This window comes from Elaeis guineensis, chromosome 3, assembly GCF_000442705.2.
Source record: "Elaeis guineensis isolate ETL-2024a chromosome 3, EG11, whole genome shotgun sequence".
Taxonomy (NCBI): domain Eukaryota; kingdom Viridiplantae; phylum Streptophyta; class Magnoliopsida; order Arecales; family Arecaceae; genus Elaeis; species Elaeis guineensis.
The window spans coordinates 105,353,951-105,378,893 of record NC_025995.2 but is presented as its reverse complement, the minus strand read 5'-3'; the positions used below and the strand labels follow the sequence as shown (position 1 = coordinate 105,378,893).

The following is a 24,943-nucleotide window of genomic DNA, read 5'->3' as shown; positions in this document are numbered from 1 at the left end:
CCGCAGCCGACCTACACCCTCCCCCCTCCGACGCGCCACCCATAGTACCTCCATTCGACCATTGCTCCTCCGCACCTTTCATCTCAGACCACCTGTTTGCACCGCACCCCCTTGGTCCCTATGCTCGCATCCCACACCCCCTCACCGCTCGAAGCCCCCTCCCCCTGACCTCGATGAAGCCCGCACCCCCCCCCATCGCTCTGCGTGAACACAAAACCCTCCCAACACCCTCCACCCTCCTCCGGCCCCGGTGCTCGTACCCCATAGCCCCTATAACCCATCCCCTCCCCGGCCTATGTGCACACATCCCACCGCTCTCTACCACTCGATGCCTCCCCTCCCGGCTCCGACAAAACCCGCACCCGTGCCCCCTACTTGCCCCTCGGTACGAAGGTAGGAATGAAAAAAAAAAAAAAAAACCCTTTGGTACAAAGCGAGAACGAAGAAAAAAAAGTTTAAAATTGAAATCGCATATTTAACGCATGATTTTAATTTTAAATTTAAAAATAAATTTAAATTTCATATTTTTTACAATGATAGGTTACATCATTTGAAATTGCATGTTCGACATGTAATTTCATCGGGTTCAAGTCGAGTTATCTCAAGTACCGTATTTTCAGAAATAAGATAGGAGGAGGGGTAGATTTGAAAATAAATATTAAAAAAAATAATATTTTTTAAAACAAAATCCCTTCTTTGATTGCATTCAGGGATCCACGTAAGCTCGTGCTTAGTTCAGGGCTATGTCCAGGATACAAATGATTGGGTTTGGTCTAAGCTATATGAGCTGGGCTTGGTACGGTCTTTGTTCTTGTGCATGAAGAATCCTGGCATGTCTCTACAATGGCAACTCATGGGGGTGAGAATCTGCATCCAAATTTAAGCTAGCATGGATGTTGATGATGTTAAGAAAGATATCTACAACAAAAGCTAGTTGAACATGTCCCATATTAAAATCCAGAGATGATGTTTGAGCATCATCCTTGGCTCGTCTTGGTTTTATATAGCCATCATGCATTAGTTTGGTACAACTAATTAATTTGTATTTTGGAGGATAAGAAGGGGACTATAATCATACCAGCATGTATGTGTTATTGATTTATAGTTGTTCTCCTTCATGTTTCTATGATTTTCTACATTTTCATTTATTAATTGCAAGTCTTATTAACATTACAATAATGCTAATAATGAAGAAAGTTAAGAGCCTGTTTGGTTTAGTTTGAGCAAGCTAAGTAAGAGCCCACTTGGTTGAAGTGGCCTTGACTGCTTTTAGGCTGAAGTTACTTCAAGTCACATTTTCGTTTCATGGGCTATTTAGGATATCCATTTCAACTCTCCTATGGGCCAATCAAAGATTCAAAAGGACTGTTCATGGGCCTATTTGAGTGAGCATCATATTGTCATAGTTCCACATTGACTAATAAAATAGATGGCACATTGGTTTACTGGCATGGTCCAATTCTTCGTCTAATAGCTTAAATTTTTGGATCATGAGTACGTACCAAGTTGTATCATAGTCAGGCCCATTATGTGCCACCATTTTTATTGGTCATGTAGGCCCTTCATTATGAGATATCAGGGCCGAAAAGGATCCAATTGGATCGAGCAAGACTTGGGTCATGGGTGGACCTCTCATTGCTCGAGCAGGAGGCAACGATGATGAGTGTGTCAAAAGATTAGGTGCGGAAGATTGTTATTAGTCCCATACAGACTAATAAAAGGAGTGATACATGGATTTTTTAGTCTAGACTTGCCGTCCTCCTGACAACGGAAGCTTTTAAGCTATGAGTCCATGACACTAGCCATAAACCAAAAAAAAAAAAAACAAGCTTTAAGATCTACCAAGTCACCTGGGATTGGGCTGTATTATAAGAATTAATGAAAGCTCTCTCCCCGCCAAAATTCATGCGCACACCAAACCTTTTATTATCATTCAGCCCTTTGCAAATGCAAATGCGTAAATAACATCTACAGAAAGAATAGTCCATTTGTTTCTTTCTCATCTTCAAATTTTTGATCAGGCCCAAGGTGTTACTTCATATGGCCTTCCATTGATTACAATCATTTAGCCGGACTGATGAGAAATGAATATATGAAGTATTGGGATAATCCAATCAATGCGTTGTGATCATATGGAGATTGTTCAGCGGTGTATTATAGTCACATGTCATGTGATTACAGATTTATTGAGTTGTATAGTTTTAATTCGATTGATCTGATCAAGTTTTATAAGAGGAACAATAATATCTTTTAAGTGATAAAGGTAACCTCAGATGCTGACATAAAGTCTATGATAGTTAGGACTTCATCGTTCCATCTGTATAAATACAACATCGGTCCCTACTTCTCTCATACAACTCCTTACAGTAGTTTAACTTAGCAATCAAATCACCTATACAGAAAAAACTTGGCATCCACATCTTCGAAAATACCATCCACCGAGCCGGATGACTTATGCCGTATTTCCTCTTACTAGGGAGAGTATATTTTCAAGAAGTTTCGAGTTTCAACCCTTAATTCGTGCTCTTTATAATGTTGTTTGGCCATAAAAAAAAGCTGCCCCTGTTAATGATCACCAGATCCCTATCGTTCTGCATAAATCTCCATCATTCTAATCAATCTTACAGTGTGTTGTATCATATGCATGGTAGAAACTATACAAATCATTCCTATGACCTCTCTTTCTAAGACCTTTAATGAGAATACCAGACTAAATTTTGTGAAATAGAGGCAACTGACTGTGAATCAGAGGACTGTGAGGACACTGCTACCTAAGCGCGACCAATTTCCAAGTCCGGCGACCCATATGACCACTTATAATATTTATAGCCGATAACACAATATGAATATAGAAGCTCTGGTGCAACTATTTTTTGAAGACGTCCCACAAAAATGAGAAAATATTTATTGCAATAGTGATACCATGTTAAACTTGTCACAATTCAATCAAAAATAAAAAATCGATGACTAGCGTGGGATATCATTCATAAAAATCGGTGAAATACATGATACTCGATAAAATGCAGTTGCTTTTGAATTGTGATAAGTTTGATATGATATCACTGTTACAACGAATATTTTCTCCACGAAAATGCCTCACTACCACTTATACCTCTAACATCCCTAAAAGGTTTTCATGATATGCATGTACATTTTTAATTCTCTAGGTTTAGATATATATATATATATATATATATATATATATATATATATATATATATATATATGCAATATCATTATTCAGCTCTAAGTGTGTGGATATGCATTATCTAAGAATAAAACCTAGAACCACTAAGCACTTTATGGACTTGTTGGCGCAAAAATCCGCTTGCGTCGGAGAAACTGGAGTCGGAGAAGTCGCGGTCGCCGCTGGGACCTGCAAGGAAAATCTAAACCGGAGGTGGGGTTGCTCCGGCAAGACCCTCCGACGCTCAAGTCAGTTCTCTGCCTCAACAAGAATGGAGCGCTCGAACGAAGAATTTAGCAGAGTTTTGAGATAAAGAATGAGCTTATAGAATAACGTATCTGGATCCCCCTTTTTATAGACGGAGGAGGTAACGGATTGATGGCGACGTTTGTAACCGTCTGGTAGTGGGCCGTCCATAGTTAGGAGGAATTTATTGCGAAGGGTAGTGGAGCGGAATCGTGGCTATCGCCGTAACTCGCCACGTGGAATCAGTTGCGAGGAGTGGAGCAGCGTCCATTGTCGTGACTTCCAGCGGATGGGAGAATCGTCCGATATCCGTTGCAGGAGGTGGAGCAGGATCGTGGCCGTTATTGTGGCCTGTCAGGGGGTAGTGGAGCTGTGCGGAATCCGTCACAGGAAGTGGAGCAGAGCTGCGACGGTTACTGCGGCCTGTCAGGGAGTGATGGAGCTGCACGGAATCTGCCACAGGAAGTGGAGCAGGATCATGGCCGTTAAAACAGCCTGTCAGGGAGTGCAGATCCATCGGCTGAAGCTCGGAAGTGGTCGGAGCTGATGACGGAGTTCGGCTCCCGTAGGAGTCCGGGCGGAGTCCTCTGCAACTAAAGTCAGGTGGAAAGTCTGGCTCCCGTGGGAGTCCGGACGGATCTTACCGGCAATCGGAGTCAGCGACGGAGCCCGGCTCTTGTGGGAGTCCGGGCGGAGTCCCCCTTGCGGTTGAAGTTGTCGTCGGAGTCCGGCTCCCGTAGGAGTCCGGACGAAGTCTGTCTGCAGCCGTTGGAGTCGAGGACGAAGCCCGGCTCCCGTAGGAGTCCGGACGGAGTCTTCCTGCAATCAAAGTTAAAGGCGAAGTCCGGCTCCCGTAGGAGTCCGGACGGGGCTTACCAGCAGTTGATGTTGAGGACGGAGCCCGGCTCCCGTAGGAGTCCGGGCGGAGCCCACTTGCGGTTGAAGTTGTTGGCGGAGTCCGGCTCCCGTAGAAGTCCGGACGAAGTCTGCTTGTAGCTGTTGGAGTTGAGGACGAAACCCGGCTCCCGTAGGAGTCCGGGCGGAGTCTTTCTGCAATCAAAGTTAAAGGCCAAGTCCGGCTCCCGTAGGAGTCCGGACGAGGCTTACCAGCAGTTGATGTTGAGGACGGAGCCCGGCTCCCGTAGGAGTCCGGGCGGAGTCAACTTGAGGTCGGAGTTGTCGGCGGAGTCCGGCTCCCGTAGGAGTCTGGAGGAGTTATCCTGTAGTCGATATCGATGACGGAGCCCGGCTCCCGTAGGGGTCCGGGCGGAGTTGTCCTGTAGCTGTTGGAGTTGAGGACGAAACCCGGCTCCCGTAGGAGTCCGGACAAAGTCTGTCTGCAGCCGTTGGAGTTGAGGACGAAGCCCGGCTCCCGTAGGAGTCCGGGCGGAGTCTTCCTGCAATCAAAGTTAAAGGCGAAGTCCGGCTCCCGTAGGAGTCCGGACGGGGCTTACCAGCAGTTGATGTTGAGGACGGAGTTCGGCTCCCGTAGGAGTCCGAGCGGAGCCCACTTGCGGTTGAAGTTGTTGGCGGAGTCCGGCTCCCGTAGGAGTCCGGACGAAGTCTGCTTGTAGCTGTTGGAGTTAAGGACGAAACCCGGCTCCCGTAGGAGTCTGGGCGGAGTCTTCCTGCAATCAAAGTTAAAGGCCAAGTCCGGCTCCCGTAGGAGTCCGGACGGGGCTTACCAGCAGTTGATGTTGAGGACGGAGCCCGGCTCCCGTAGAAGTCCGGGCGGAGTCAACTTGAGGTCGGAGTTGTCGGCGGAGTCCGGCTCCCGTAGGAGTCTGGAGGAGTTATCCTGTAGTCGATGTCGATGATGGAGCCCGGCTCCCGTAGGGGTCCGGGCGGAGTTGTTCTGTAGCTGTTGGAGTTGAGGACGAAACCCGGCTCCCGTAGGAGTCCGGACGAAGTCTGTTTGCAGCCGTTGGAGTCGAGGACGAAGTCCGGCTCCCGTAGGAGTCCGGGCGGAGTCTTCCTGCAATCAAAGTTAAAGGCGAAGTCCGGCTCCCGTAGGAGTCCGGACGGGGCTTACCAGCAGTTGATGTTGAGGACGGAGCCCGGCTCCCGTAGGAGTCCGGACGAAGCCCACTTGCGGTTGAAGTTGTTGGCGGAGTCCGGCTCCCGTAGGAGTCCGGACGAAGTCTGCTTGTAGCTGTTGGAGTTGAGGACGAAATCCGGCTCCCGTAGGAGTCCGGGTGGAGTCTTCTTTTAAGGTTGGCCTTGTTGGTGGAGTCGTTGATTCTGTTGAGGACTTCGGCTGGGGGTATTTTATACCCAACAGGACTCATGATATTTTCTTTCCATTGATAATGGAACATGGTGTTCAATCATCTTTTGTAATGAATGCAAAAAAAATAAAGGGCAATTCAGGATGCGCATTCCTTATCACGTTACATAGCTAGCTGGTGATATTCCGAAAAATTATAAAACTTATATCATACAAAAAATAATAAAAAGAATGGTTATGAGTCGGGCCTTGATCCAGTGATGATATCCTTTGCTTAGCAACTAGATACTCTAGGTACAAATCTTGGATAGCACATCCTTATTTATTAGAATTTAATTGACCATAGTATGCATACACTACTTAGTCTACAAAATTTCTTTATACAAGCCTCATTGGCATTTAGATGTTTCCTAAACACAAAAAAGTACATATATGATACGTTGTTCAATATTATGCAATTGAAAAATGAAGGCCACTTCACAATTATGCAAGCTTCATGCTGGTATATCAGTCTAAAAAAATAATATTAAATTAGTCTCAGGCATGAGCAATGCATGTCAAAATATATATAGCTAGCTCCAACTCTCTACCCAATCAATGCTATACTTTATATAATTTGACAAAGGCATTTCTTTTTTGAATATTACAACTCACTTGTTTCCTACCTCTAAAGACAAGATGCATTTATTGTATATATCTGCATCAATGGTGAGATGATTTAATTAGAAGATGGACTTTTCTGCTCTCTAGTCTCTGCTCTCTATAGAGGAACTCGGATATACTACAAAGATGTGCCATATGGTGTGAATAGGATTTATCATCTCATAGACATTGGTTCACTCAAAACCTTCAGGTTCTATTTGGATTGGGAGAATCAGAGAAAAGAAAGGGCAAAAGAGGAGAGAAAAATGCAAGTTGAACAAAAATTTGATATTTTCATGTGGCCAGATGAATTTCCTAGCTCCACCGGTTCACAGCGGCCCAAATAAGCTTCCGGTCCGATCACCCGTTGCGGTTCGGACGGCACTGACCCGATCATCCAGTCCCCAACCCGCCGCGTGCCGGGCGTGCCTGGCGCGTGCTCTTCCTTATTATCGCCGCTCGCCTGCCTCAGCCGAAACCTAACCTTGAACCGAAGAGCCCCAACCGCATCCTGTAACCCTGTCCCTCTTTCTCTCCCTCCTTTCTTCGCTCGCTCTCGCTCTCTCAGTCTTTCGAGTTGGCAACGGAGCACCAAGAAATCACCGCACGATAGGTATGTCTTTATTTCCCCGTTGCTTCACTTCTTGCTGTTTTCCTTTCTTTTTCTCGCCCAACCCCCATGGAGATCTAATTCTAGGGTTTCTATCCTCCACTCTTTTCCCTTCTGATTTTTGGCTGCCAGAATTGCCATGAAATTATCCTGAGTAGATGAGTTTCGGAACGCTCTCGCTGTTTCTTGTTTGTGAGAATTTGGTGTATACGTTTCAAGTACTCTGCTTCAAAAACCCGGATTTCTTGTAATACAAAAAAGAGATTAGTGTTCTTATCGATTGTGATCTTGAATTGAAAAAAAATAAGAACATCAAGGATTATTGGGATAGTAAGTTGAAATGTGATATGATTTTCTGAAGAGGGTGGAGAAGTTTCGAATCTTTTGTTTCTTCCTTTAATTTTAGGGACGATTGACTTAGAGGGTCACTCCATGGTAATTCCACCGAGTGTACAGGCTATGATGGTGTACATTCCATGGTAATTCCACCGAGTGTACAGGCTATGATGGTGTACATGTTTTAAGGTCTCGGTTCCTGGTGGCTGTTGGTGTTAGAACGGTAATGAACTGCAAGTCTGTTACAAGACATAGCAGCTATAACTCGTTCTTAGTAGGTTTCCGTTCTTCATGCTGGTTATAGAGAGAGTGTGGAATTTATACCTGCTTTGTTTCATTCGGCTTAACTTATGTTTTACAAACATGTGTGCGAATCATGTGGATATAGTTTCAAGTTATATATAAAAAAGGGATGAATCTTTTCACCGTTATTATAGCTCCGATTATCTTATCATTTAAATTAAAACAAATCAAATTAAATTTGTGATCCATCTATCATGTTGATTCTGGCACTTTCAGTTTGTTGACGAATATTACTTTCTGAAGCTAGTTATTTGATACTACCATTGAAACAGTTTCTATGTATAAACATTTTTAGGGAATGGAATTGATGAACTTGTTAGATTGCACCACAAGCTAGGTTTTCCTCCAGGAAACAGAAGACTATTATATTGTTTCACATGAACATCATTGTGCAAAGTCAAGCATTCGTAAATGGATTTGTTATCTAACCAGCCTAGACATGGAAGGTCATTTGAGTATGTTAGTTCTGAGAGGGGGGGCTGTATATGCGAAACATCACATTGCCACATGATGCCTGATAGGCTACAAATGATGCTTTTCCATTGCAGATTTCCAGCATCTATGAAAGATATACTTATGTGTCTGCAGTTTCAATTATGTCCTGGTCCTGAGTATCATTGATTTTTGGTAATTTTCTATATGATGACACCAAGTCGCATGTTAATGCTATACTTTTAATAGTATCAGAGAATTGTCCATTGGAGAATTGTCTGTTGTTTTGGTGTAAAAGAATTTGCTTTAAAGTAAGAGAATATGCATCAAAAACATATTGTGCACATCTTGAGAAGCAAAATCTTATGCAGTATGGATTGTTGTCATAACCAAAATCTGACCAAGATCCCACTGAGGCCCATTGTCTAATCATTACATTTCAAATGATTCCTTCTGAAAAGCTAGTGTTGTGGAGCTACTTAAGATTGGAAAGGAAGCCATATGATCTGTTGCATAATGCCTGGAGTTTTCAATGCTTGAAGAAATTAATCCTGGATGTCAAGCCATGCGATTTTGGTCTTAGATGAAAACGATGAAGTTCTAGTAGTTGGAAATTGGAATAAACTTTCAATTTTTGGGAGCTATTGCTGGCCCTTGCTAGAGTGATCAATGAGAAAAGACAGGACAAAAAGCGATAATAGGGGCGAGAACATTGTTCAGGCCTTTTAATGATTAAGAGGCTAAGAAGCATCGCTACCCCTTGGCTTGACCATGGAAGTATGCTTCAGGGCAGGTGAATAGAATGCTAGATGGTTTATCTAGTTGAGCTTCTCATGGTTGTCGCATATAGATTCCACAATTGAATTATTCTCAAGTACACCCAGTAGTTGCTTCTCTTGGTAGAAATCTTATGCACCTTTCTAGGTTCTTTTGATTGAGAAAATGGAGAAATTGGTTTGAATCAGTTTTTAGTTCTCATATATTCTGAAACTTCCGATAGCACCGACCACCTACCTTCTGGCCAGGAGATACATGTCTTGGTAGAGAGAGATTGTGGTAGTTTGATACATCAGAACCAAGGAGGAATCAGATTATATGAAAAGAAGAAAAGTAACCTAAACAAGTAATCCTGGAGATGCGATTGAGCTATGATAAAAATGATATATGTAATTAGTTGTAATTTAATTATAAATGTAGCACAGATGTTACGCATTAAAGTGGTTTTGATTGCTAATGAATGCTCATACAAGATGTTCAACACAGTCCTTGAGGTGTATAAAAATGCCAGCTTATTGGAGGTTGGAACTATGATAATGATGATGCGTGCGATTGCTTATGCTTAATTTGAGTTGTTTACAAAATGTTATATGCTAAAGCTTTCGTAATTGGTAAGGAATACTCATGTGTCTTAAAATGTTATCTTAATGAAAATTTTGTGAAGGTTAATACAAATAAAGTAGGTGAGTTAAACGCTGAGTGGCTTCTATCCTGCCGAGCTTGTGGGCTGTGTCCATTTCTGGGCCTTGCCTGGGCTATTTAAAAGCCTTGTTTATGCTTCTGCTGAAGCAGTAGTATGTAATGTTATATACGAATAACATGTTTAAGGCTGTAGGTACTTATGAAGGGGGTCTGACATTCTATACTCCATTCAGAGAATGAGTACTTTTGAAATTGCCCTATGGGAGGCCAGCTATTCACATGAATTTGACCTTTTAGTATTTGAGCTCTGCCATTATCAATGAATGGGATTTACAACAAAATATTTTCTATTTAGGAAATTACATCTTTTTCTCCTTTCTTGCAAATTATGTCGTGCATTTGCTTGTCATGAATTATATTGAATTTCAGGGTAATGCTAGCAGTTACCCGTCAAGGTTCAGATTCTATATTTTCCCTCGCGAAAAAAAGGGTTCTGATTACATATTGCATTAGCATAGGTGAAGCCATATAGCATCATTAAACCATTTTGTTCATGAACTAAATCTTATAATTATCAATTTCTTTTTTCCCCTTTTTCTCACTGTGTGTGTGGTGGGGGGAGGGATAAAGTGCTTCATTTTAATGGTAACTAGGATACTTCATCAGAGTATAATTAATTAAGAGAAAGAATTTGATCACTGTAGGTTGCTTGAAATTAATATGACATGAAACTAAGTAGAATGAATATGTACTTGCCTACCCTATTGCAATTTTTACTTGGCTGAGGTACTAGTTTAGAGTGAACAGATTTACTCCTATCAATTGTGTTGTGGTTGGAATCCATCCTGGGTCGGAGGCGCTGGAGCGAGGTGACGTCTGGCGGGTCGGTGGTGACCGGACCTGCAAGAAAAGCTCCCGTCGGAGGTGCCTTCGGCGGAGACTCTTTGACGCTCAAGTCAGATTTTCTGCAACAGGTGAGAAAGAGCGAGCGTCCACCTCTGGCGGGGATTCTTCGACGCTCAAGTCAGATTTTCCGCAACATGTGAGAAAGAGCGAGCGTTTATAAGAGGAAGAGGAGGCGTGTCTGGAGGATCTCTATTTTATCTTTTTATAGGTGAGATTGGAGTCTTGGAAAAAGGAAAGGCCATAAAGAACCTTTTGCCCCTCATCATATTCTCGAGCACCACGCCTGATCCTTTGATTTTTTGGGTTGGTGAGTGATGTCACCTCATAGCTAGTGGGGGCCGTCTTTATTAATTGTATGGATTGACAACTAGGGTCCAGAGAATGGTGTGGCTTTGTTCATGGCCACCTTTGTCATTAAATGGAATGACATGACTGGACCATGGAGAGGCCTCTTACGGTCATCATGACAAGCTGCCATCTTTAATGACCTGACGTGACAGTCGTTTTGGAGATTTTGGACTGAGATCATTGAGTGCTTCGGCCGAACCAAGAATCAGAGAGAGTGGGCCTTGGGCTGGTCACACGTCGGGATGCGGCGAGCTTAGTAAATGCTGGAGTTGGAGGTGACGGTCGAAGTCAGCTCGTTGAGGGCTTACCCGGGTCTCCAGATTAGATGCCGAAGTGGCTCAGTTGCACGCAGGGTAACACGGCTTGATGGGACTGTGCGGGGGCCGATCTCCCCAAAGTGAGGTATAATAATGAGTGGCTTCGAGGTCGATTAGGAGTAAGAATTGGCCAAAGATCTCCAGGGAAGACGCCAAAGTTGGGGCTTCTCTTGGCTCGATGCCTGATGTCTGGGTGTCACATCTGGGCCGGTAGCTAAGGACTCGATTGAGGTAAGTATCAGCCATTCGAGCTAAGATCATTTGCCGAAGTCTCAGTTGATGGACGAAGCCAGGTGGCCGAAGTAGGAAGTCCGTTTATTGAGGTAGCTATCGAGGTGGGGTCAGATGTGCACGGAGGGTGCGGGCATCTGCGGGCTGCGCCCTATGCGGGCCGAAGCCGGATGTGTGGGCGCATCCTCTCGCTTTTCTTCCTCTTCTGCCACCTTTTCTTTGTCCTCCATCTCTTCCTCTCTTCCTTTTGTCTTGTTGTGATGCCCATGGGAGGATGGGATGAGAGAGAGAGGCAATTAATGCCTCTGTCAGGTTTAGATGACCCAAGGCAATCCTCGTAACATATGCACAGTGGACAATACACAATCGGAAACTAATGAAGTACACGGGGCAGCATGGCCAATGGAGACCTTTTAGCACCGATAGTGGGCTGGTTAAATTGTTAACATGCTGGGCCTCCGGTCTCTTCTTATCTTTGGCCCAGATGAACACAAATGATTACATCAGAAAAATGATTTGCAATGTAGTTATTCATCATGGATGGTCCTGAGTTAGTGTCCATGTACATCTGAATCTTGATGTCCCAATTGTATTTTCTAAGAAGAATTTCCATTGGTTGTATATGCAAGTTTTTGGCTGGATCATTTTCAAAGATCTCGGTCACCTGCTATTTACTTCCTGCTGTTGCATGTTGTAAGGAACAATGTTAATACATCATGTTGTCAATACAAGTCAAAAGTATGCACCATATATTTTGTAACATGAGGACGCCCAACCTCAGTTCCAACTTCCAACATCCAATACTGGTATTTGATGTTTTACATTGACAATACCCAAGAGTAACATGTGATGTCAAGGTTATTTGTTATTTGTTTTTCTCTATATGCAATGGATGTTTCCCTTTGTTGTATATGCAACTATTTGGCAGAACCATTTTCAGGGATCACATGGTCCATGCTATTTACTTCTTCCTGTTACATTTTTGTAAGAGATACTAATGCATTAGAGTGTCAATACACGTCAAAGGTATGCACCATGTGTTTTTGCATTATGATAATTTCATCAATTTGAGCTTAGAGAAACTAATACCCAACCTCAGTTCCAACTTCCAACACTCAGTATCGGTACTTGACACTGATACGTTAAGAATGCCCAAACTTAGCATCTAATGTCTAGCTTGTTTGTTAGTGTTTTGTATGTGCAATATATGGTTAGTACAAAAATACACTATGCTAGAACCGACAATCTAGCATTAAATTATCGATTTTTTTGGCTGATGTCATCTATGAATGTTAATTTTCATGTTTAAAAAGGAAAGGTGATCTTATTTTAGAAGAGTCTTCAGGTTATCAACTGGAGGAGTTGGGGTTTGGAATGTTTTACCATAGCAAAAATAAAAACCGAGAATTTATGTATTTATTTGAAAAATAAAGTTCTAGTTATCTATGGTAGACAAGTTATGACAATTATTGTTGTAATATATATTGTTGCGGTGTATTTGGATTTTTTATTGTTTAACATCTTAATACTCTAGATATAATTTAAAGCTACATTCTTGTAAGAGGCATGTTCTCTCAACATGCTACATTGCATTGTTTGCCATTGCATATAACTTTCAAGCAGGCATTGCTATTGGATAAGTATCCCCTGTTTGGCGGTCTTCCTTTGACCTCATTCGTAGCATGCTCATTTATAGAGATAATCAAAGCCGATCTCTAATTAATAACAAGAAATGATCTAGGCCTCATATAAACTCAGAAATCCTAATTTAAAGCAACTATTAGAAGTAATAGGTTTCATTCTTAACTAATCAAACACATTCAACAGCAAGTCATATATTTTAAAATCCAAAATTAAATAATTACATCTAAATTATGGTGTTAATGTTCATCAAGATGCAAACTTAGTTCTGTAGTTCATATTACTGTTATGATGTCTTATTTATTTTTGAGGATGATACAGTTTTTTCCTCTTCATTATATGGCTGCTTCTTTAATGATGCTATCACTGTAGACATTTTTATGTAATGATATGTATTCTTTGTACTCAATTTATTGATGAGATTTTACATTTTCTTACCATGTTAACATGTATAACAGGAGTTCTTGGGTAAGGGTATGGATGATGAAAATCCATTTTCCAATGGGAAGCACAAAGAGGGAAATTTCAGGAAGCGTTCTCGTTCCCATCCTGACAATGGGAAAAGAAAAAGGCAGAATTCTAGCCATGATCATAATTTTATGACTTCCAAACCTGTTGAAACCATTTATCGCATCCTTTGCCCTGTCAAAAAGATTGGTAGCGTTCTTGGGAAAGGAGGTGACATTGTTAATGCCCTTAGAGATGAGACTCATGCAAAGATAAGAGTTGCTGATGCTATTCCTGGGGCAGAGGAGAGAGTTATTATCATTTTTAGTTACTTATCGCAACAATCTGGAGAACTCAATTCTGATGAGGATCCTGATGATGTTAATTTCACTGAGAGCGAATCACAGGATATGATGCCCCATTGTCCTGCCCAGGATGCTTTGTTAAAAGTCCATGATAGGATTGCTGCAGATGAGGTTCTGCGTGGTGGTGTGGTGCATGAAAAGACCGGAGCTGATGATGTTGTCACTTCTCGCATTTTGGTTCCAAGCAATCAAGTCGGTTGTCTTCTTGGTAAGGGAGGCACTGTTATACAGAAGCTACGAAGTGATACTGGTGCTAATATTCGAATTCTACCTGCAGAGCACCTTCCACCATGTGCAATGAGCACTGATGAATTAGTTCAGGTAATTCCTTTCTGGATCCATTGTGGTTCATTCATGGTGTGGTCATGAGTGTACTCTTACTCTGTGTCTACTATTGCTAATGAAAAATGCTTTTATGACTTTTAAAGCAAAATATCACTTCCTAAAAAACTGTGCACTTTGGTAATATCATCTGTTTGTGCTTCTACAAGAAAAGTCAGAAAGAGCACTTTTAGGAGAAGCTAGAAAACCTAGCTTCTGGCTTCTCCTTCTTTTTTTTTTGCAAAGTAGAAGCAACACCAAACACGCCCTTGATGTATTTCTAGAAAATGTTTTATTACCTCGAACCTGAATACTAGAAATGTTTTAGAATAAACATATTACTTTGTTTAGAAAATTTAAAGATGTTTGCAGAATTAAGCCTTTGAATAAATATAAATAAATGAATATGTAGTGTAGTGTGTGTTGTACTCAATCTTATTTTATATATTTGTTTATATAATAGCTAGTTTATATAAATAAATAGTCCCAGTTCAATTTTAAATTTTTGCTTATTTCTGATAACTACTCTTCTGAAGTCTCTTTAATACATCTCTTCTTTGGCACATACAGCCCCTTGATTTTATCTCTTTCTGATAATCTTTTAGAGAAAGAGTGATCACTGGACATCCAAGTTTTTGGTGGGATCACGAATATCCATCTAATCATGTGCATCCAGTATGGTAAATGGTTTATAGATAGGATGAAAGCTTTGATTCCTGTCACATAGGATCTGGGTATCAAAGTAACTTGCTTTTTTATAACTGAAAGGTTAGGAACAACTGAAGGGCTTGCTTTTTATGTTAGGGTTGATCACATTGAGGTATCTCCTTTTGAAGAAGCTGGGGTGAAGGACTTTATTGAATGCTTGATGTGGATTAAGAATGCTAAGTTCTTGGATGAATTTAGATAGATGAGTTGATGTAGATTTCAATTCTAGATTTGTCTAATATAAGAAAGAATTAAGTTTGGAAATAGAATTTGCATGCTTATTGATGTGCGGGAGTAGTACCACCAGTATTTTTCTTTGTTAAAGATGGTGTAGGAAGAATATGATTATATATATTTGTATGTATGTTTAATATGTGAAGAATAGGAAAACAGCTCGTAGTGATAGGTAAATTGGCTGAGTTTAAAATAAGTGGAAGTTTGACATGTTAGACATTGTATCTGAACAATGAATCATAATAAGGTGCAATATTCAGAATGCTTCAGGATTTTGTATTGTTAGGTGTTCAACTGCATGCTGGAAATATATCTTATGGAGGATTTTTTACATTTTTCCCCCAGTTTTTGCGAGAAAGATTCTTTACATCATATTTATATGGAACACGAGGGGAGTAGTCATAATTCTAGTCCTTGGTTGTTGTTAACAAAAAAACATGGCTGCATGAGTTGAATTAGTAGCAGGGATGTGGTGCTTTGAAAGAGTAGCACTTGATGGTACATGATTATGAAGAAAAGGAACCTGGTTGTGCGCCCCCCCCCCCCTGCCCCCCCTCCCTTTTTTATTTTAGGGGGGGGGGGGGTACTGGTAACGTTGGTAATTTTCATTATAAAGAAAACCTTGTTTAGGGTTGTTAGAACATCAAAACATAAAAAAAGAGAAGTTAATAAGTTTCTGTGTGGGTCTTTTTTTTTTTTAACTTAATCCAACTCGGTTTATTCTCAAAAAGGAAAAAAAGAATAGGGATTCTAAAGTCATAAAGCATTAAATAGCACATTTTAAGCTAGGCCAGCTTTGTCTTCATAAAAGAAGTGAGCACCAGGAGCTTCTTGATTGAAGAATGAACTGGAAACGTCGAGGAGAAATGTTTTAGGTCGTTCTTTCTAGCCTGGGAGATATTTGACAATATTGTTTTTCACATTTCATGCATGTGGATTGTCTAAGTGGCTTTAAGGATCTAAGTGAAGGGTTTGATGGTTAGTTCTAGTCATTTCTTCAAGGTCATATTATGTTGACAAGAATGTATTTTGATGATTGCTGTAGTACTAGTAATATGTTTTAGGTCAATACTACTTTATCCGACACTTTAGAAGGCCTGCAGAGACAGGCTATGCTGAGGACCTGAAGGCAACTTTTAAACATACTCGTGTCTGAAGTGGTCATAAGACTGGCTTGCTATAATTGCACAATACCATCTTTGAAGAGATTACTGGAATGAATCTGGTTAATTTCTTTTGCTCTCCTATCCTGTTTGTCATAAATTACTGATCTATTGATTCTTGCTTTTTTGCCTTGTTTGATGTTGGCAAGTTCCAGTGTGGTCCACGGCAAGATTCATTGTCTCAATACCGAGCCCTATACCGGTGCCAACTTATTAGTCAGTGTGGGGCCAGTTCGGCATACTGAGTGCTGTTATACCTTCAGTACTACATACAGGTACCAAACCGGTTTGGTATGGTATGCCCCATACCATCTGGTTTGGTATGGCAAACCTTTGTCCATGTTTTCTTTCTGTACCAACCATGTTTCTCTAGCCTTTCTCCTGAAACATTCTACATCAAATTAAATTGGTTTTATAGAGCCTTTACAGGTGCATTGTCTTCTAAGCTGCTTGACATGGTGCTAATACAAGTATCCGTGGAATATGAGCAGTGGCTTATTGGCTTCAGGATTTTTCTAATAAAAAATGATTCTTGATAGCTGTTTAATCTCGTGATGGTGTTCTTTTTTGAATATTGTGATGTTTTCTGTAATATTTTATGAGATTCTTTTGTTTAACAAATGAGGCATATGCATAGTCTACTAGATTAGTTATTGAATGTGTTTCTTGGTTTTAGTTATTCCATCTAAACTTTATCTCTGAATGCGTCTTTTAGATATCAGGAGTGCCATCCATTGTGAAGAAGGCTTTATATGATATTACCACTCTGTTGCATCAACATCCTCGTAAAGAAAATCCTCCTCTAGAAGATCTTATATATGCCAGTACCCATGGTTTATACCAATCCAGTGCTTCTATGCCTCCATTGCCTCAAGGAAATCCATTGTGGTCTCAGCAGCACCCAGCTGTTGATGCTGCACCACCAATGCCATGGATTCGTGGATATAGAAATGAGCCATCTGGATATGCTCCTGGTAATTTCAGCAGTGGTCGTGCTGAAAATGAGGGAGAAACAGCAGAGTTTTCCATAAGAATTTTATGTGCCACTGTGAAGATTGGCGGTGTGATTGGTAAAGGTGGGGTTAATGTCAGACAGTTAGAACAACAGACAGGTGCTCACATTCAAGTTGAGGATACCGCTCCTGAGGCAGAAGAGCGTGTCATTGTCATCTCTTCTAAAGAGGTATATTATACCTATTCTGTAACATCTGTGTGGTGCTTACTGAAATTTATATAGCTAATGATCTTGGAATTTTACATGCATGGTAACTTTTAATTTATCCAATGTTTGATTGTACGTACAATGACGTGTATCTAAATGAATAACTTTAGGTTTTTTGGGATCCAATCTCTCCAACAATTGAGGCTCTTCTCCAGCTTCAAAGCAGAACTAGTGCTTCCTCTGAAAAAGGTGTCATCACTACAAGGCTTCTTGTTCCCTCCAGTAAGGTTGGTTGTATCCTTGGACAAGGTGGTGACATAATCACAGAAATGAGAAGGCGAACCAGAGCAGATATTCGAGTTTACTCAAAGGATGATAAGCCAAAGTATACATCAGCAAACGAAGAGCTTGTGCAGGTGATGTGGTTAGCATCATGCTTTATGCTAAGTTGACTTACAATATGTCATCCTGGTCTTCCACACGGTTTTCATTTGCAGTCATTCTTTTAGGTGTACTGATTATTTGACTTGGTCATATAGATATCTGGAAATCAGAGTGTTGCGAGGGAGGCTCTTTCAGAGATTGCATCCAGGCTTAGAGCGAGGACTCTTCGAGGTGGGAATGCTGCTACAAATACTGCACCTCCAGCCCCTTTCCGTGGATTTCCTCCTTCAGAAAGCTTGTCTAGTAGAGGACCACCACCAACTGTAAATTCTTCTATAAATCCTGCTCGAACGGTCCCTTTCCATGGTTTTGCTCCCCTAGAAGGCTTTTCTGGTAGAGGACTACCATCACCTGGCATGGTTGGATCTGGGAGTGCTGTTAATTATGATCATCCAAAGGTGTTATAATATTTTTATAATTTACCCTTATTTCTGTTGCCTCTGCACCTACAAATGGTACTCTTTTATTGTCCTGTTGATTGCTATGACTTGTCAGATTGGTAAACTATGCAATTGTCCTAGGGGCTTAATTCTCATCTTATGGTTGTGAATACGTATTTGATATTTCTTGTTCTTCTTTAACGTGCATCACCAAGGTTGCATTTTGGATGCATTGTGGAATCAATGGATATTTTGTAATATTGCATGCTTTTGAGGATTGAAGTTATAATTTCTGTAAGTGGTTGTTTGGGTGTGCTTTATATTGGTTTATCTGAGATTGAGTTTATTCTCTCCATCAGCGGTTATAGTGTACTGTTAAACAAACATCTCTTCGAAAATAATGCTTATGGAAATTTGCTTCTCAAATTTAAAGAACTATTCTTTTTTCGATTAGATATATATGATGATAGCCTTATCTTTGAAAGAAGTCAGTTACTTTTTCACTTGTTAACAAGTTACAAAACTTCATGTCTAGCATATTCATTAGCATTTATGTTGAATAGATTATACTTATGGTGCTCAGAGTTATGTCAGGCACTTCTATGCTTGATGCAGTTTCTTATAGGGATGCTAATGGTCTGAATTAAAAGTTTGTATGTGCTCTTCCTAGAGACAAGGAAGCGCCGTTATCTTAAGGATAGGCTTTTGTTATTGAAATAGGCAATGCCTCACAAGTCGGTTGAACATATTCATATAGTAAGGTCGATTTAATCAATCATTTGGCTATGATGCTTTTGTAGCATCCAACTTATTTAAATTATATTTAGTATTTTCAAGAGGCATCACTGCTCTATAGATTATTGCATCAATAAGAGAGAAAGGAAGAAGAACATTTTTCAAAATGTTATATTTTTAAAGGTTGAATTATTAGTTCACTTGAATGATTATGAAAGAGAACAAATAACTAGGTTTAACATTGACTGTTGTTACCATATGCTGTTTGTTTGAACAATTATCATGTCATGTTAAGTTATTTATGTTTCTTCTTGTGCATTTAGCATTTAGTGCTCCGGTCCTCAACTTCTGGTTTATGTTCTTTTGTTACTCAGCTTGCAGTTATACATGCTCTGTTAAGCTGTTACCAGTAAGTACAATGCAAATGGTTGCAGCATAGTTCTTGATAAACTGGGAAACTATAAACTAAAGCATTCATGATACCTCAACAATAATAAACTAATAGCTAAGTCGGAGAACATAGTTCTTAATTCTTATGGTTATTTTGCATACAAATCAGACGAGTTGTGATGGATCGTCCAGCTTTTGATTGAGCTAGAAAATTTGTCTTTGTTCAAGTGCAAAGGTTTGTAAGTGAAATGTGTTTATTTGCTTACTCATTTTTAGCTTATTTCTCCATTTATCTTGGTTTGGTTGATGTATGGATTATCTGGATTCCAAAATGAAAGGCTTATTTGAGTTTCTTTTTCCCCACAGGGATCTGGAATGCTACATGAAGCTCACGGTTATCCAGGTCCCCGAAATGCTACTGGGTAGAGTGGCTTCCAAATTTATTCTGTATGAAATAGTTTTTATAGATGTAGAAAGGCCGCTCACTTTTTGTATCCATTCCAGTTATCCAACTATGAACAGTTCTTTGGACGTTAAGATTCCTAGTAGTGCAGTGGCTTCTGTTCGTGGATCAGGTGCAAGCAATTTTTCTGATATCCGTCAGGTAAGCCATTTGGACATCTTCGGGGATTCCTTGAAAAAGTTGTAACTCAATGAGGAAAACCAAGTTAAAATAATCCTATTTCAGATATTCAAAGATATATTGGGAATTCTATCAATTTCTGACGAGCCACACGTTTAACTAGTGATCTTTATGAATGATGTTCCACTGCAATTGTCTGTCAAGTTGGAATCAGATCCATATTTGTCAACCAAATACAGACTATTCTTTCGATGCCTGTTACTTTCAAACATACAGCCTGTTAAATAATTCCTTTCTGAGATTCTTTAGTATAGCATGCCATCTGTTAGTTCAGTGAGTGAGAGCCTTTTCTTATGTATTCTTTTTGTCAGATTTCTGGAGCAAGGGTTAAGTTGCATGATCCTCTGTCTGGTGCATCTGAGTGCGTTGTTGAGATACACAGCTCTTCTGATCAAATGAAGGCAGCACACAGCCTCCATCAGTTCATAGCTTCTGGTGGACAGAATGTACCACCACCGCAAGCTCCCCGCCCATATTAGTCTTTCACCTGGAACCAGAGGTCTTCTGTTGTTATCCCAGCAGTGCAATGCTGTGTGGCTGTTGTTTTTATGGCTTTGCTGGCATGAGTAAGGCGCTACTTCGACTATTTGAGGTCCTAATTTACAGTGATTACTGTAGGCAATTACAGGAGTTGATCTGTTGATGGTACAAAAATGTGAATTGGAAAAAGCGATTATCTCTGTCTAAACTATTTATTTGAATGGCCAAGTGGTTCAACAATAGAGGTGACTTGTGTATGGCTCAAAGGTTAGATTATTCGAGTAACTATGTAAGTGACTTTGTAGGTTGAGCAATTCGGTACTTTGAATTCCTCTGTCAACCGGATTTAATAGATCCCTTTTTTTACCCTTTTTTTTTTTTTTATTTGTGGCAAAGCTCATTTCTGAATAAGTTGTTCCTTTATCATTTTTCTTTGATTTTCTATGGTTTAATTAGGCTGCAGATTCGGACTGTTGTGGGAGTTTCTGTTTGCTATTTCGCTTATGGATGGCGTCGGTTATTTGTGTGATTTTTTTTTTTTGAAGTCTAAAGGGATGTCAGGTGAGACTTATGTAAGATTTCACAAATACTGTCGGACAGTTATGTTCAGATCGCGGTAACACTGAAAACATGTCGTTTGTTTCGTGAGATGTGAGATTTGACAGAGTTCTTGATTGGCCTTTCTTCGCGATCAAAAAGGGAAAAACTGTGAGATGTAGATGTTGTGGAAGCATATTTTCAGATTAGAGGGAGACACTAGACTTTGTAAAATGCAGGATTCTCCTCAATTGGCCGTCAGATTCAATGTCCTTTTCACATCCGACGCCTCCCAATATCCTGCAGCGTAATTGCCTGTTCCATTGTGATTGCCCGTATGTGGCGGTCCAGCAACTCAAAATGAAACTTCTATTTGAGTCCTTTGATTCCATGATTGGACGTTGAATTACATAAGCCTGTCGGCTGTGTAGATCGAGGAATGAGGCTGCCCTTCCTCCTAACAAACCAGCCTACTCCTGAATCCGGCATTGCTACTAAAATTAGGATCTATATTCGTGTCATGCCCCAGTTTTAAATCCTTCCGAGGGCTGTTGTTTGTAATGATTGTTCAATTTGATGATTCTGTTGTACCGTTATCTAACGTTTTCTAGATCGAACTCAAGCAGTAGGTATGGAAGGCCAATTGACTTGAAGAGTGAAACTTAGGCTCAGAAATCTAGAAAGAATCCAAAACAATTGATGAAATATGATAGATGTGTCCCAATTTCGTCTTGGTTGGGCTGGCATATCCGGACACGGTCATGCAAAAAGGCTAGAGTTGCTATTATATGGAGTCTTGCTCTCTCTTTTTCTCTTTTGGTAGGGGCCAAAAAAAACCTTTCCAATGCACACTTCATATGGATTTAAACACACCACTATACCATGGCTCCTTATAATCAATCCAGGGATTCTCAGCCTTATTCAACATAGAGAGGTCTTCACCCTAAGACTTCCTCGTATTGCATCCAGGAAGCGTAGACAATATATTTGAGGACAAGAGAGAAAAATTAGGGATGATCAAGAGGGAATCATATCAACTCATAAAAACACCAGCCTTATAGAATAATTCCTTGCAAAAATCCCCATGTTACACGTGACCCAAAAAAAAAAAAAAAAAAGGAAGAAAAAAGAAAAGAAAAAGTGTTAAAGACAAATGTTTCTGCAGTTATCTAAAGTGAGCTCCAAAACTTTTTTAGCTGATTTATCTGCTGCTTATTGTGAAATGTACTGCCCTCAGCTTCTTCATCAGACATAGTAAATAATTACTTTTGTTTCAACGGGTGATATAAAGAAGAGCGAATACTGAATTTGGGTAGGAAGATAAATCTACACATATGTGAAATATCACTCTCATTCTGTCATCACGGCAACTGATTTGGCAGGACACCACCACAATCAACTCGAACTCGGCAAGAGAGTCATATCATTTTCCTGTTGTATGATTCTAGTGAATGGTTGGTTCTGCCATAAGCCAATACAGAACGAGCATGAAATGACTTAAAATTATGCGCTCACATTCTTTTCCAATGGTCTATGGAACCAAGACAACTTCATCTGATACATATTGATAACTGAGACTAATGTTGGTTTCATATAGAACTGAATGAGACTTTCATACATTTGCTTTCTAATCATACCAACTTAATTAACAAGTGACGGACATAGTGCTCCTTAACTGGTTGTCTCATTTAATTCTGCGCTTCAAGGGTTTGATTCCATTTAACTAACCTTAATACCTTATACTAAGAGGAACTTGACAACTTTATATAGTTAGCCTTTTCACATAATCAATAGCCTCTCCAAATTGGTTCTTGATCAAATGGGTGCTGTTGTTGTGGGACTTCTGTACCTTTGGTGGAAGAGGAAGGGAAGCTCGATCTAGATTCACCAAGCATCGGATTTCCTTGTGCCGCGAAAGAGCTTAAGCTTGTGAGGTTGGCGTCTTCTTGTGGTTGATAACCGTTGAACGGCAGTGCTTTCAATATTGCTGGACTTGGTAAGTAGCTCATGCCTAACAGGCTTGATGGCCATGGAAGTGAAGGTTGGCTTGTAGCTTCTCTAGCTAAGATCCAATTCATGTACATGTTCATATCTACCCTGTTGTTGATGTTGTCATTAATTTGCATACCATCGGGACCATTTGAGGTGTTGACGAGATTATTTAAGATTGATACATCAAGTTCTCCCAGCTCACTTAACGAGGTTGTATTGCATGGAGACTCCAGCAAAGGTGGCAATGGTGGAGTGTTCGGTTGCGTTTTCTTTCCATTGGAGCTCTTCTTGAAAACCCTACAGACAACCCACTCCTCCTGTGGAACAAAAAGGGATGTTATCCATTGTTATTGAAAAGGTCTTACATACAATAACTAGGATGCTCTTTGAAAGTTCCATTTCTGCAAGACCTTTGTGGATCTGTAGGGAAATTTGGTCTGGAGCCTATACTCATGCATCACCCAATTGGTCTTCTCGCCCTTGGGGGCTCTTCCTTTGTAGAAGACTAAGGTTTTCTTCATCCCAACCAAGACCCCGCAGTGGAAGATCTCCTTGTCTTTGCCCGTTGTCTTCCAGTAACCAGCGTCGGTCGCTCGGTTGGTCCGCATCCCAGTTGGGTACTTGCGATCCCTCAAGCTGAAGAAGTACCACTCTTTCTCCCCCATGCTTGCCTTCCCTGCAATCATTTGGAACCAAAACAATTAAATTCTCTTCAAGTTTCGTTACCAAGATCAAATAAGACTTGCCCCAGCAATATCCTATCACTAATTCTTTGTTCTGAACAAGATATGTTTACTGGTTGAAAATAAAAATCATGATTCAATGCCATGCAAAACTGGTTATGAAAGGGAAAAGATTAGTATGAAGACCCCAAATGGACATGCAACTCGGGTTGATATTGAAGACGAAACTTGTGTACCTGGGAGGTCCCAAGGCTCGCACTTATTGAGATCGACATCGGCGATGGCTTTAGCAGCGAATCCGAAGTCCGAGACCTTGCGGGTTAGGTAGTAAGTGATGAGCTCTTCGTCGGTAGGGTGGAATCTAAAGCCAGGAGGAAGGTTTTCCTCCATTTTAGGCTAAATGTGGATAACTCGCATGGGTTCAGGAGTTGGGAAGAAGTCCTCTTAATGTTTAGGATCTGTCTTAGAAGAACAAGAGCAGCACTAGTAGCAGAGGAACATGAACGACAGATATTAATAAGGTCGGGGAATGTCACCTTCTAGTAGTAATGGAGACTTTTTCTTCTGGATCTCTCTCTCTTTTTATTTTTATTTTTTTTAGGTACAGCTTCTAGATCTTTTTTTAAATCTCATCCACCTCATTGAAAAAGATGGCGAACGTATTGCAAAGTTTGGATTGCGAGAAATTACAACATTGGTTCTTATTACGATAATGCCATCGAAGTACCTAGTGGGAGAAGTGGTGGAGGGGTTTCTGTAGTGGCTTGTGGGTAACATTGGGACGAACGGAGGGCACTTGAAGGGGAGTTGGAGTATGGGTCGCACTCCTCCAGATCCCCTTGTCCCCCCGTTCCAACCAACTCCAACCGTTCCTACCCACCCGCCTAGGTCCGCATAGCCGCGCACGCTTGGTTGCCACCAGCCAATGGAAACGCGACGCAGTGTTCCCCTGGTGCATTGCACGTGAGAACAGGCTCTCCTGCAAGCTTAGTTTTTGTACTCAAAAATAATTAAAAAAAAAGTTTTTGTACGGCATCCTCATCAAGGGACGCTAACAGCACTCGAGGTTACATCACTTCACAGTTATTTTATAAATACCGAAAGCCGCAAGTACTAGGCAATTATACGCACTTTCCATTCTACTTTGGGAAAAACTTGTCCTTGTTACCTAACGCATTTTTAGCATGAGAAGCTAGAAATTAGATTTTTTTAATTTTTTTTAAAATATTATTTTCATTGTTTTTAAGCACTTTTTGAATTTGTTTTAAGAATATTTTTTGAGCAATTCAAATGTATGTCTAATTTCCAGCACTCATCCAGGCATTAACAAGTATGGGTAACTTTCTGCCTCCAAAACTATGGATATAAAAAGAATTTTAAAAAGCATTAGTGATATGCAGAATCAATCACGTAT

At 40.6% G+C, this 24,943-nt stretch overlaps 2 protein-coding genes across 3 annotated transcripts; one reads left to right on the top strand and one right to left on the bottom strand.

The window, feature by feature from the left end:
- The first annotated feature begins 6,755 nt into the window (after positions 1 to 6,755).
- Positions 6,756 to 20,686, top strand: LOC105041209 (KH domain-containing protein At4g18375). Of its 2 annotated transcripts, none has more exons than XM_010918071.4 (8): positions 6,756 to 6,915; positions 13,304 to 13,978; positions 16,799 to 17,266; positions 17,416 to 17,661; positions 17,785 to 18,087; positions 19,561 to 19,616; positions 19,699 to 19,798; positions 20,149 to 20,686. In XM_010918071.4, the coding sequence occupies exons 2-8, from the start codon at positions 13,322 to 13,324 to the stop codon at positions 20,314 to 20,316; spliced, it is 1,998 nt and encodes a 665-aa protein (XP_010916373.1). In that variant the 5' UTR covers positions 6,756 to 6,915; positions 13,304 to 13,321; the 3' UTR covers positions 20,317 to 20,686. The 2 variants fall into 2 exon arrangements, with proteins under 2 accessions (XP_010916373.1, XP_073110340.1); XM_073254239.1 differs by lacking the exon at positions 6,756 to 6,915 and adding an exon at positions 11,925 to 12,010.
- A 1,319-nt stretch (positions 20,687 to 22,005) lies between these two features.
- Positions 22,006 to 24,026, bottom strand: LOC105041210 (NAC domain-containing protein 87). The gene is made up of 3 exons (XM_010918073.4): positions 23,766 to 24,026; positions 23,257 to 23,522; positions 22,006 to 23,163 (listed from the first exon to the last, which is right to left on the bottom strand). The coding sequence occupies exons 1-3, from the start codon at positions 23,917 to 23,919 to the stop codon at positions 22,642 to 22,644; spliced, it is 942 nt and encodes a 313-aa protein (XP_010916375.1). The 5' UTR covers positions 23,920 to 24,026; the 3' UTR covers positions 22,006 to 22,641.
- Between the last annotated feature and the right edge of the window lie 917 nt (positions 24,027 to 24,943).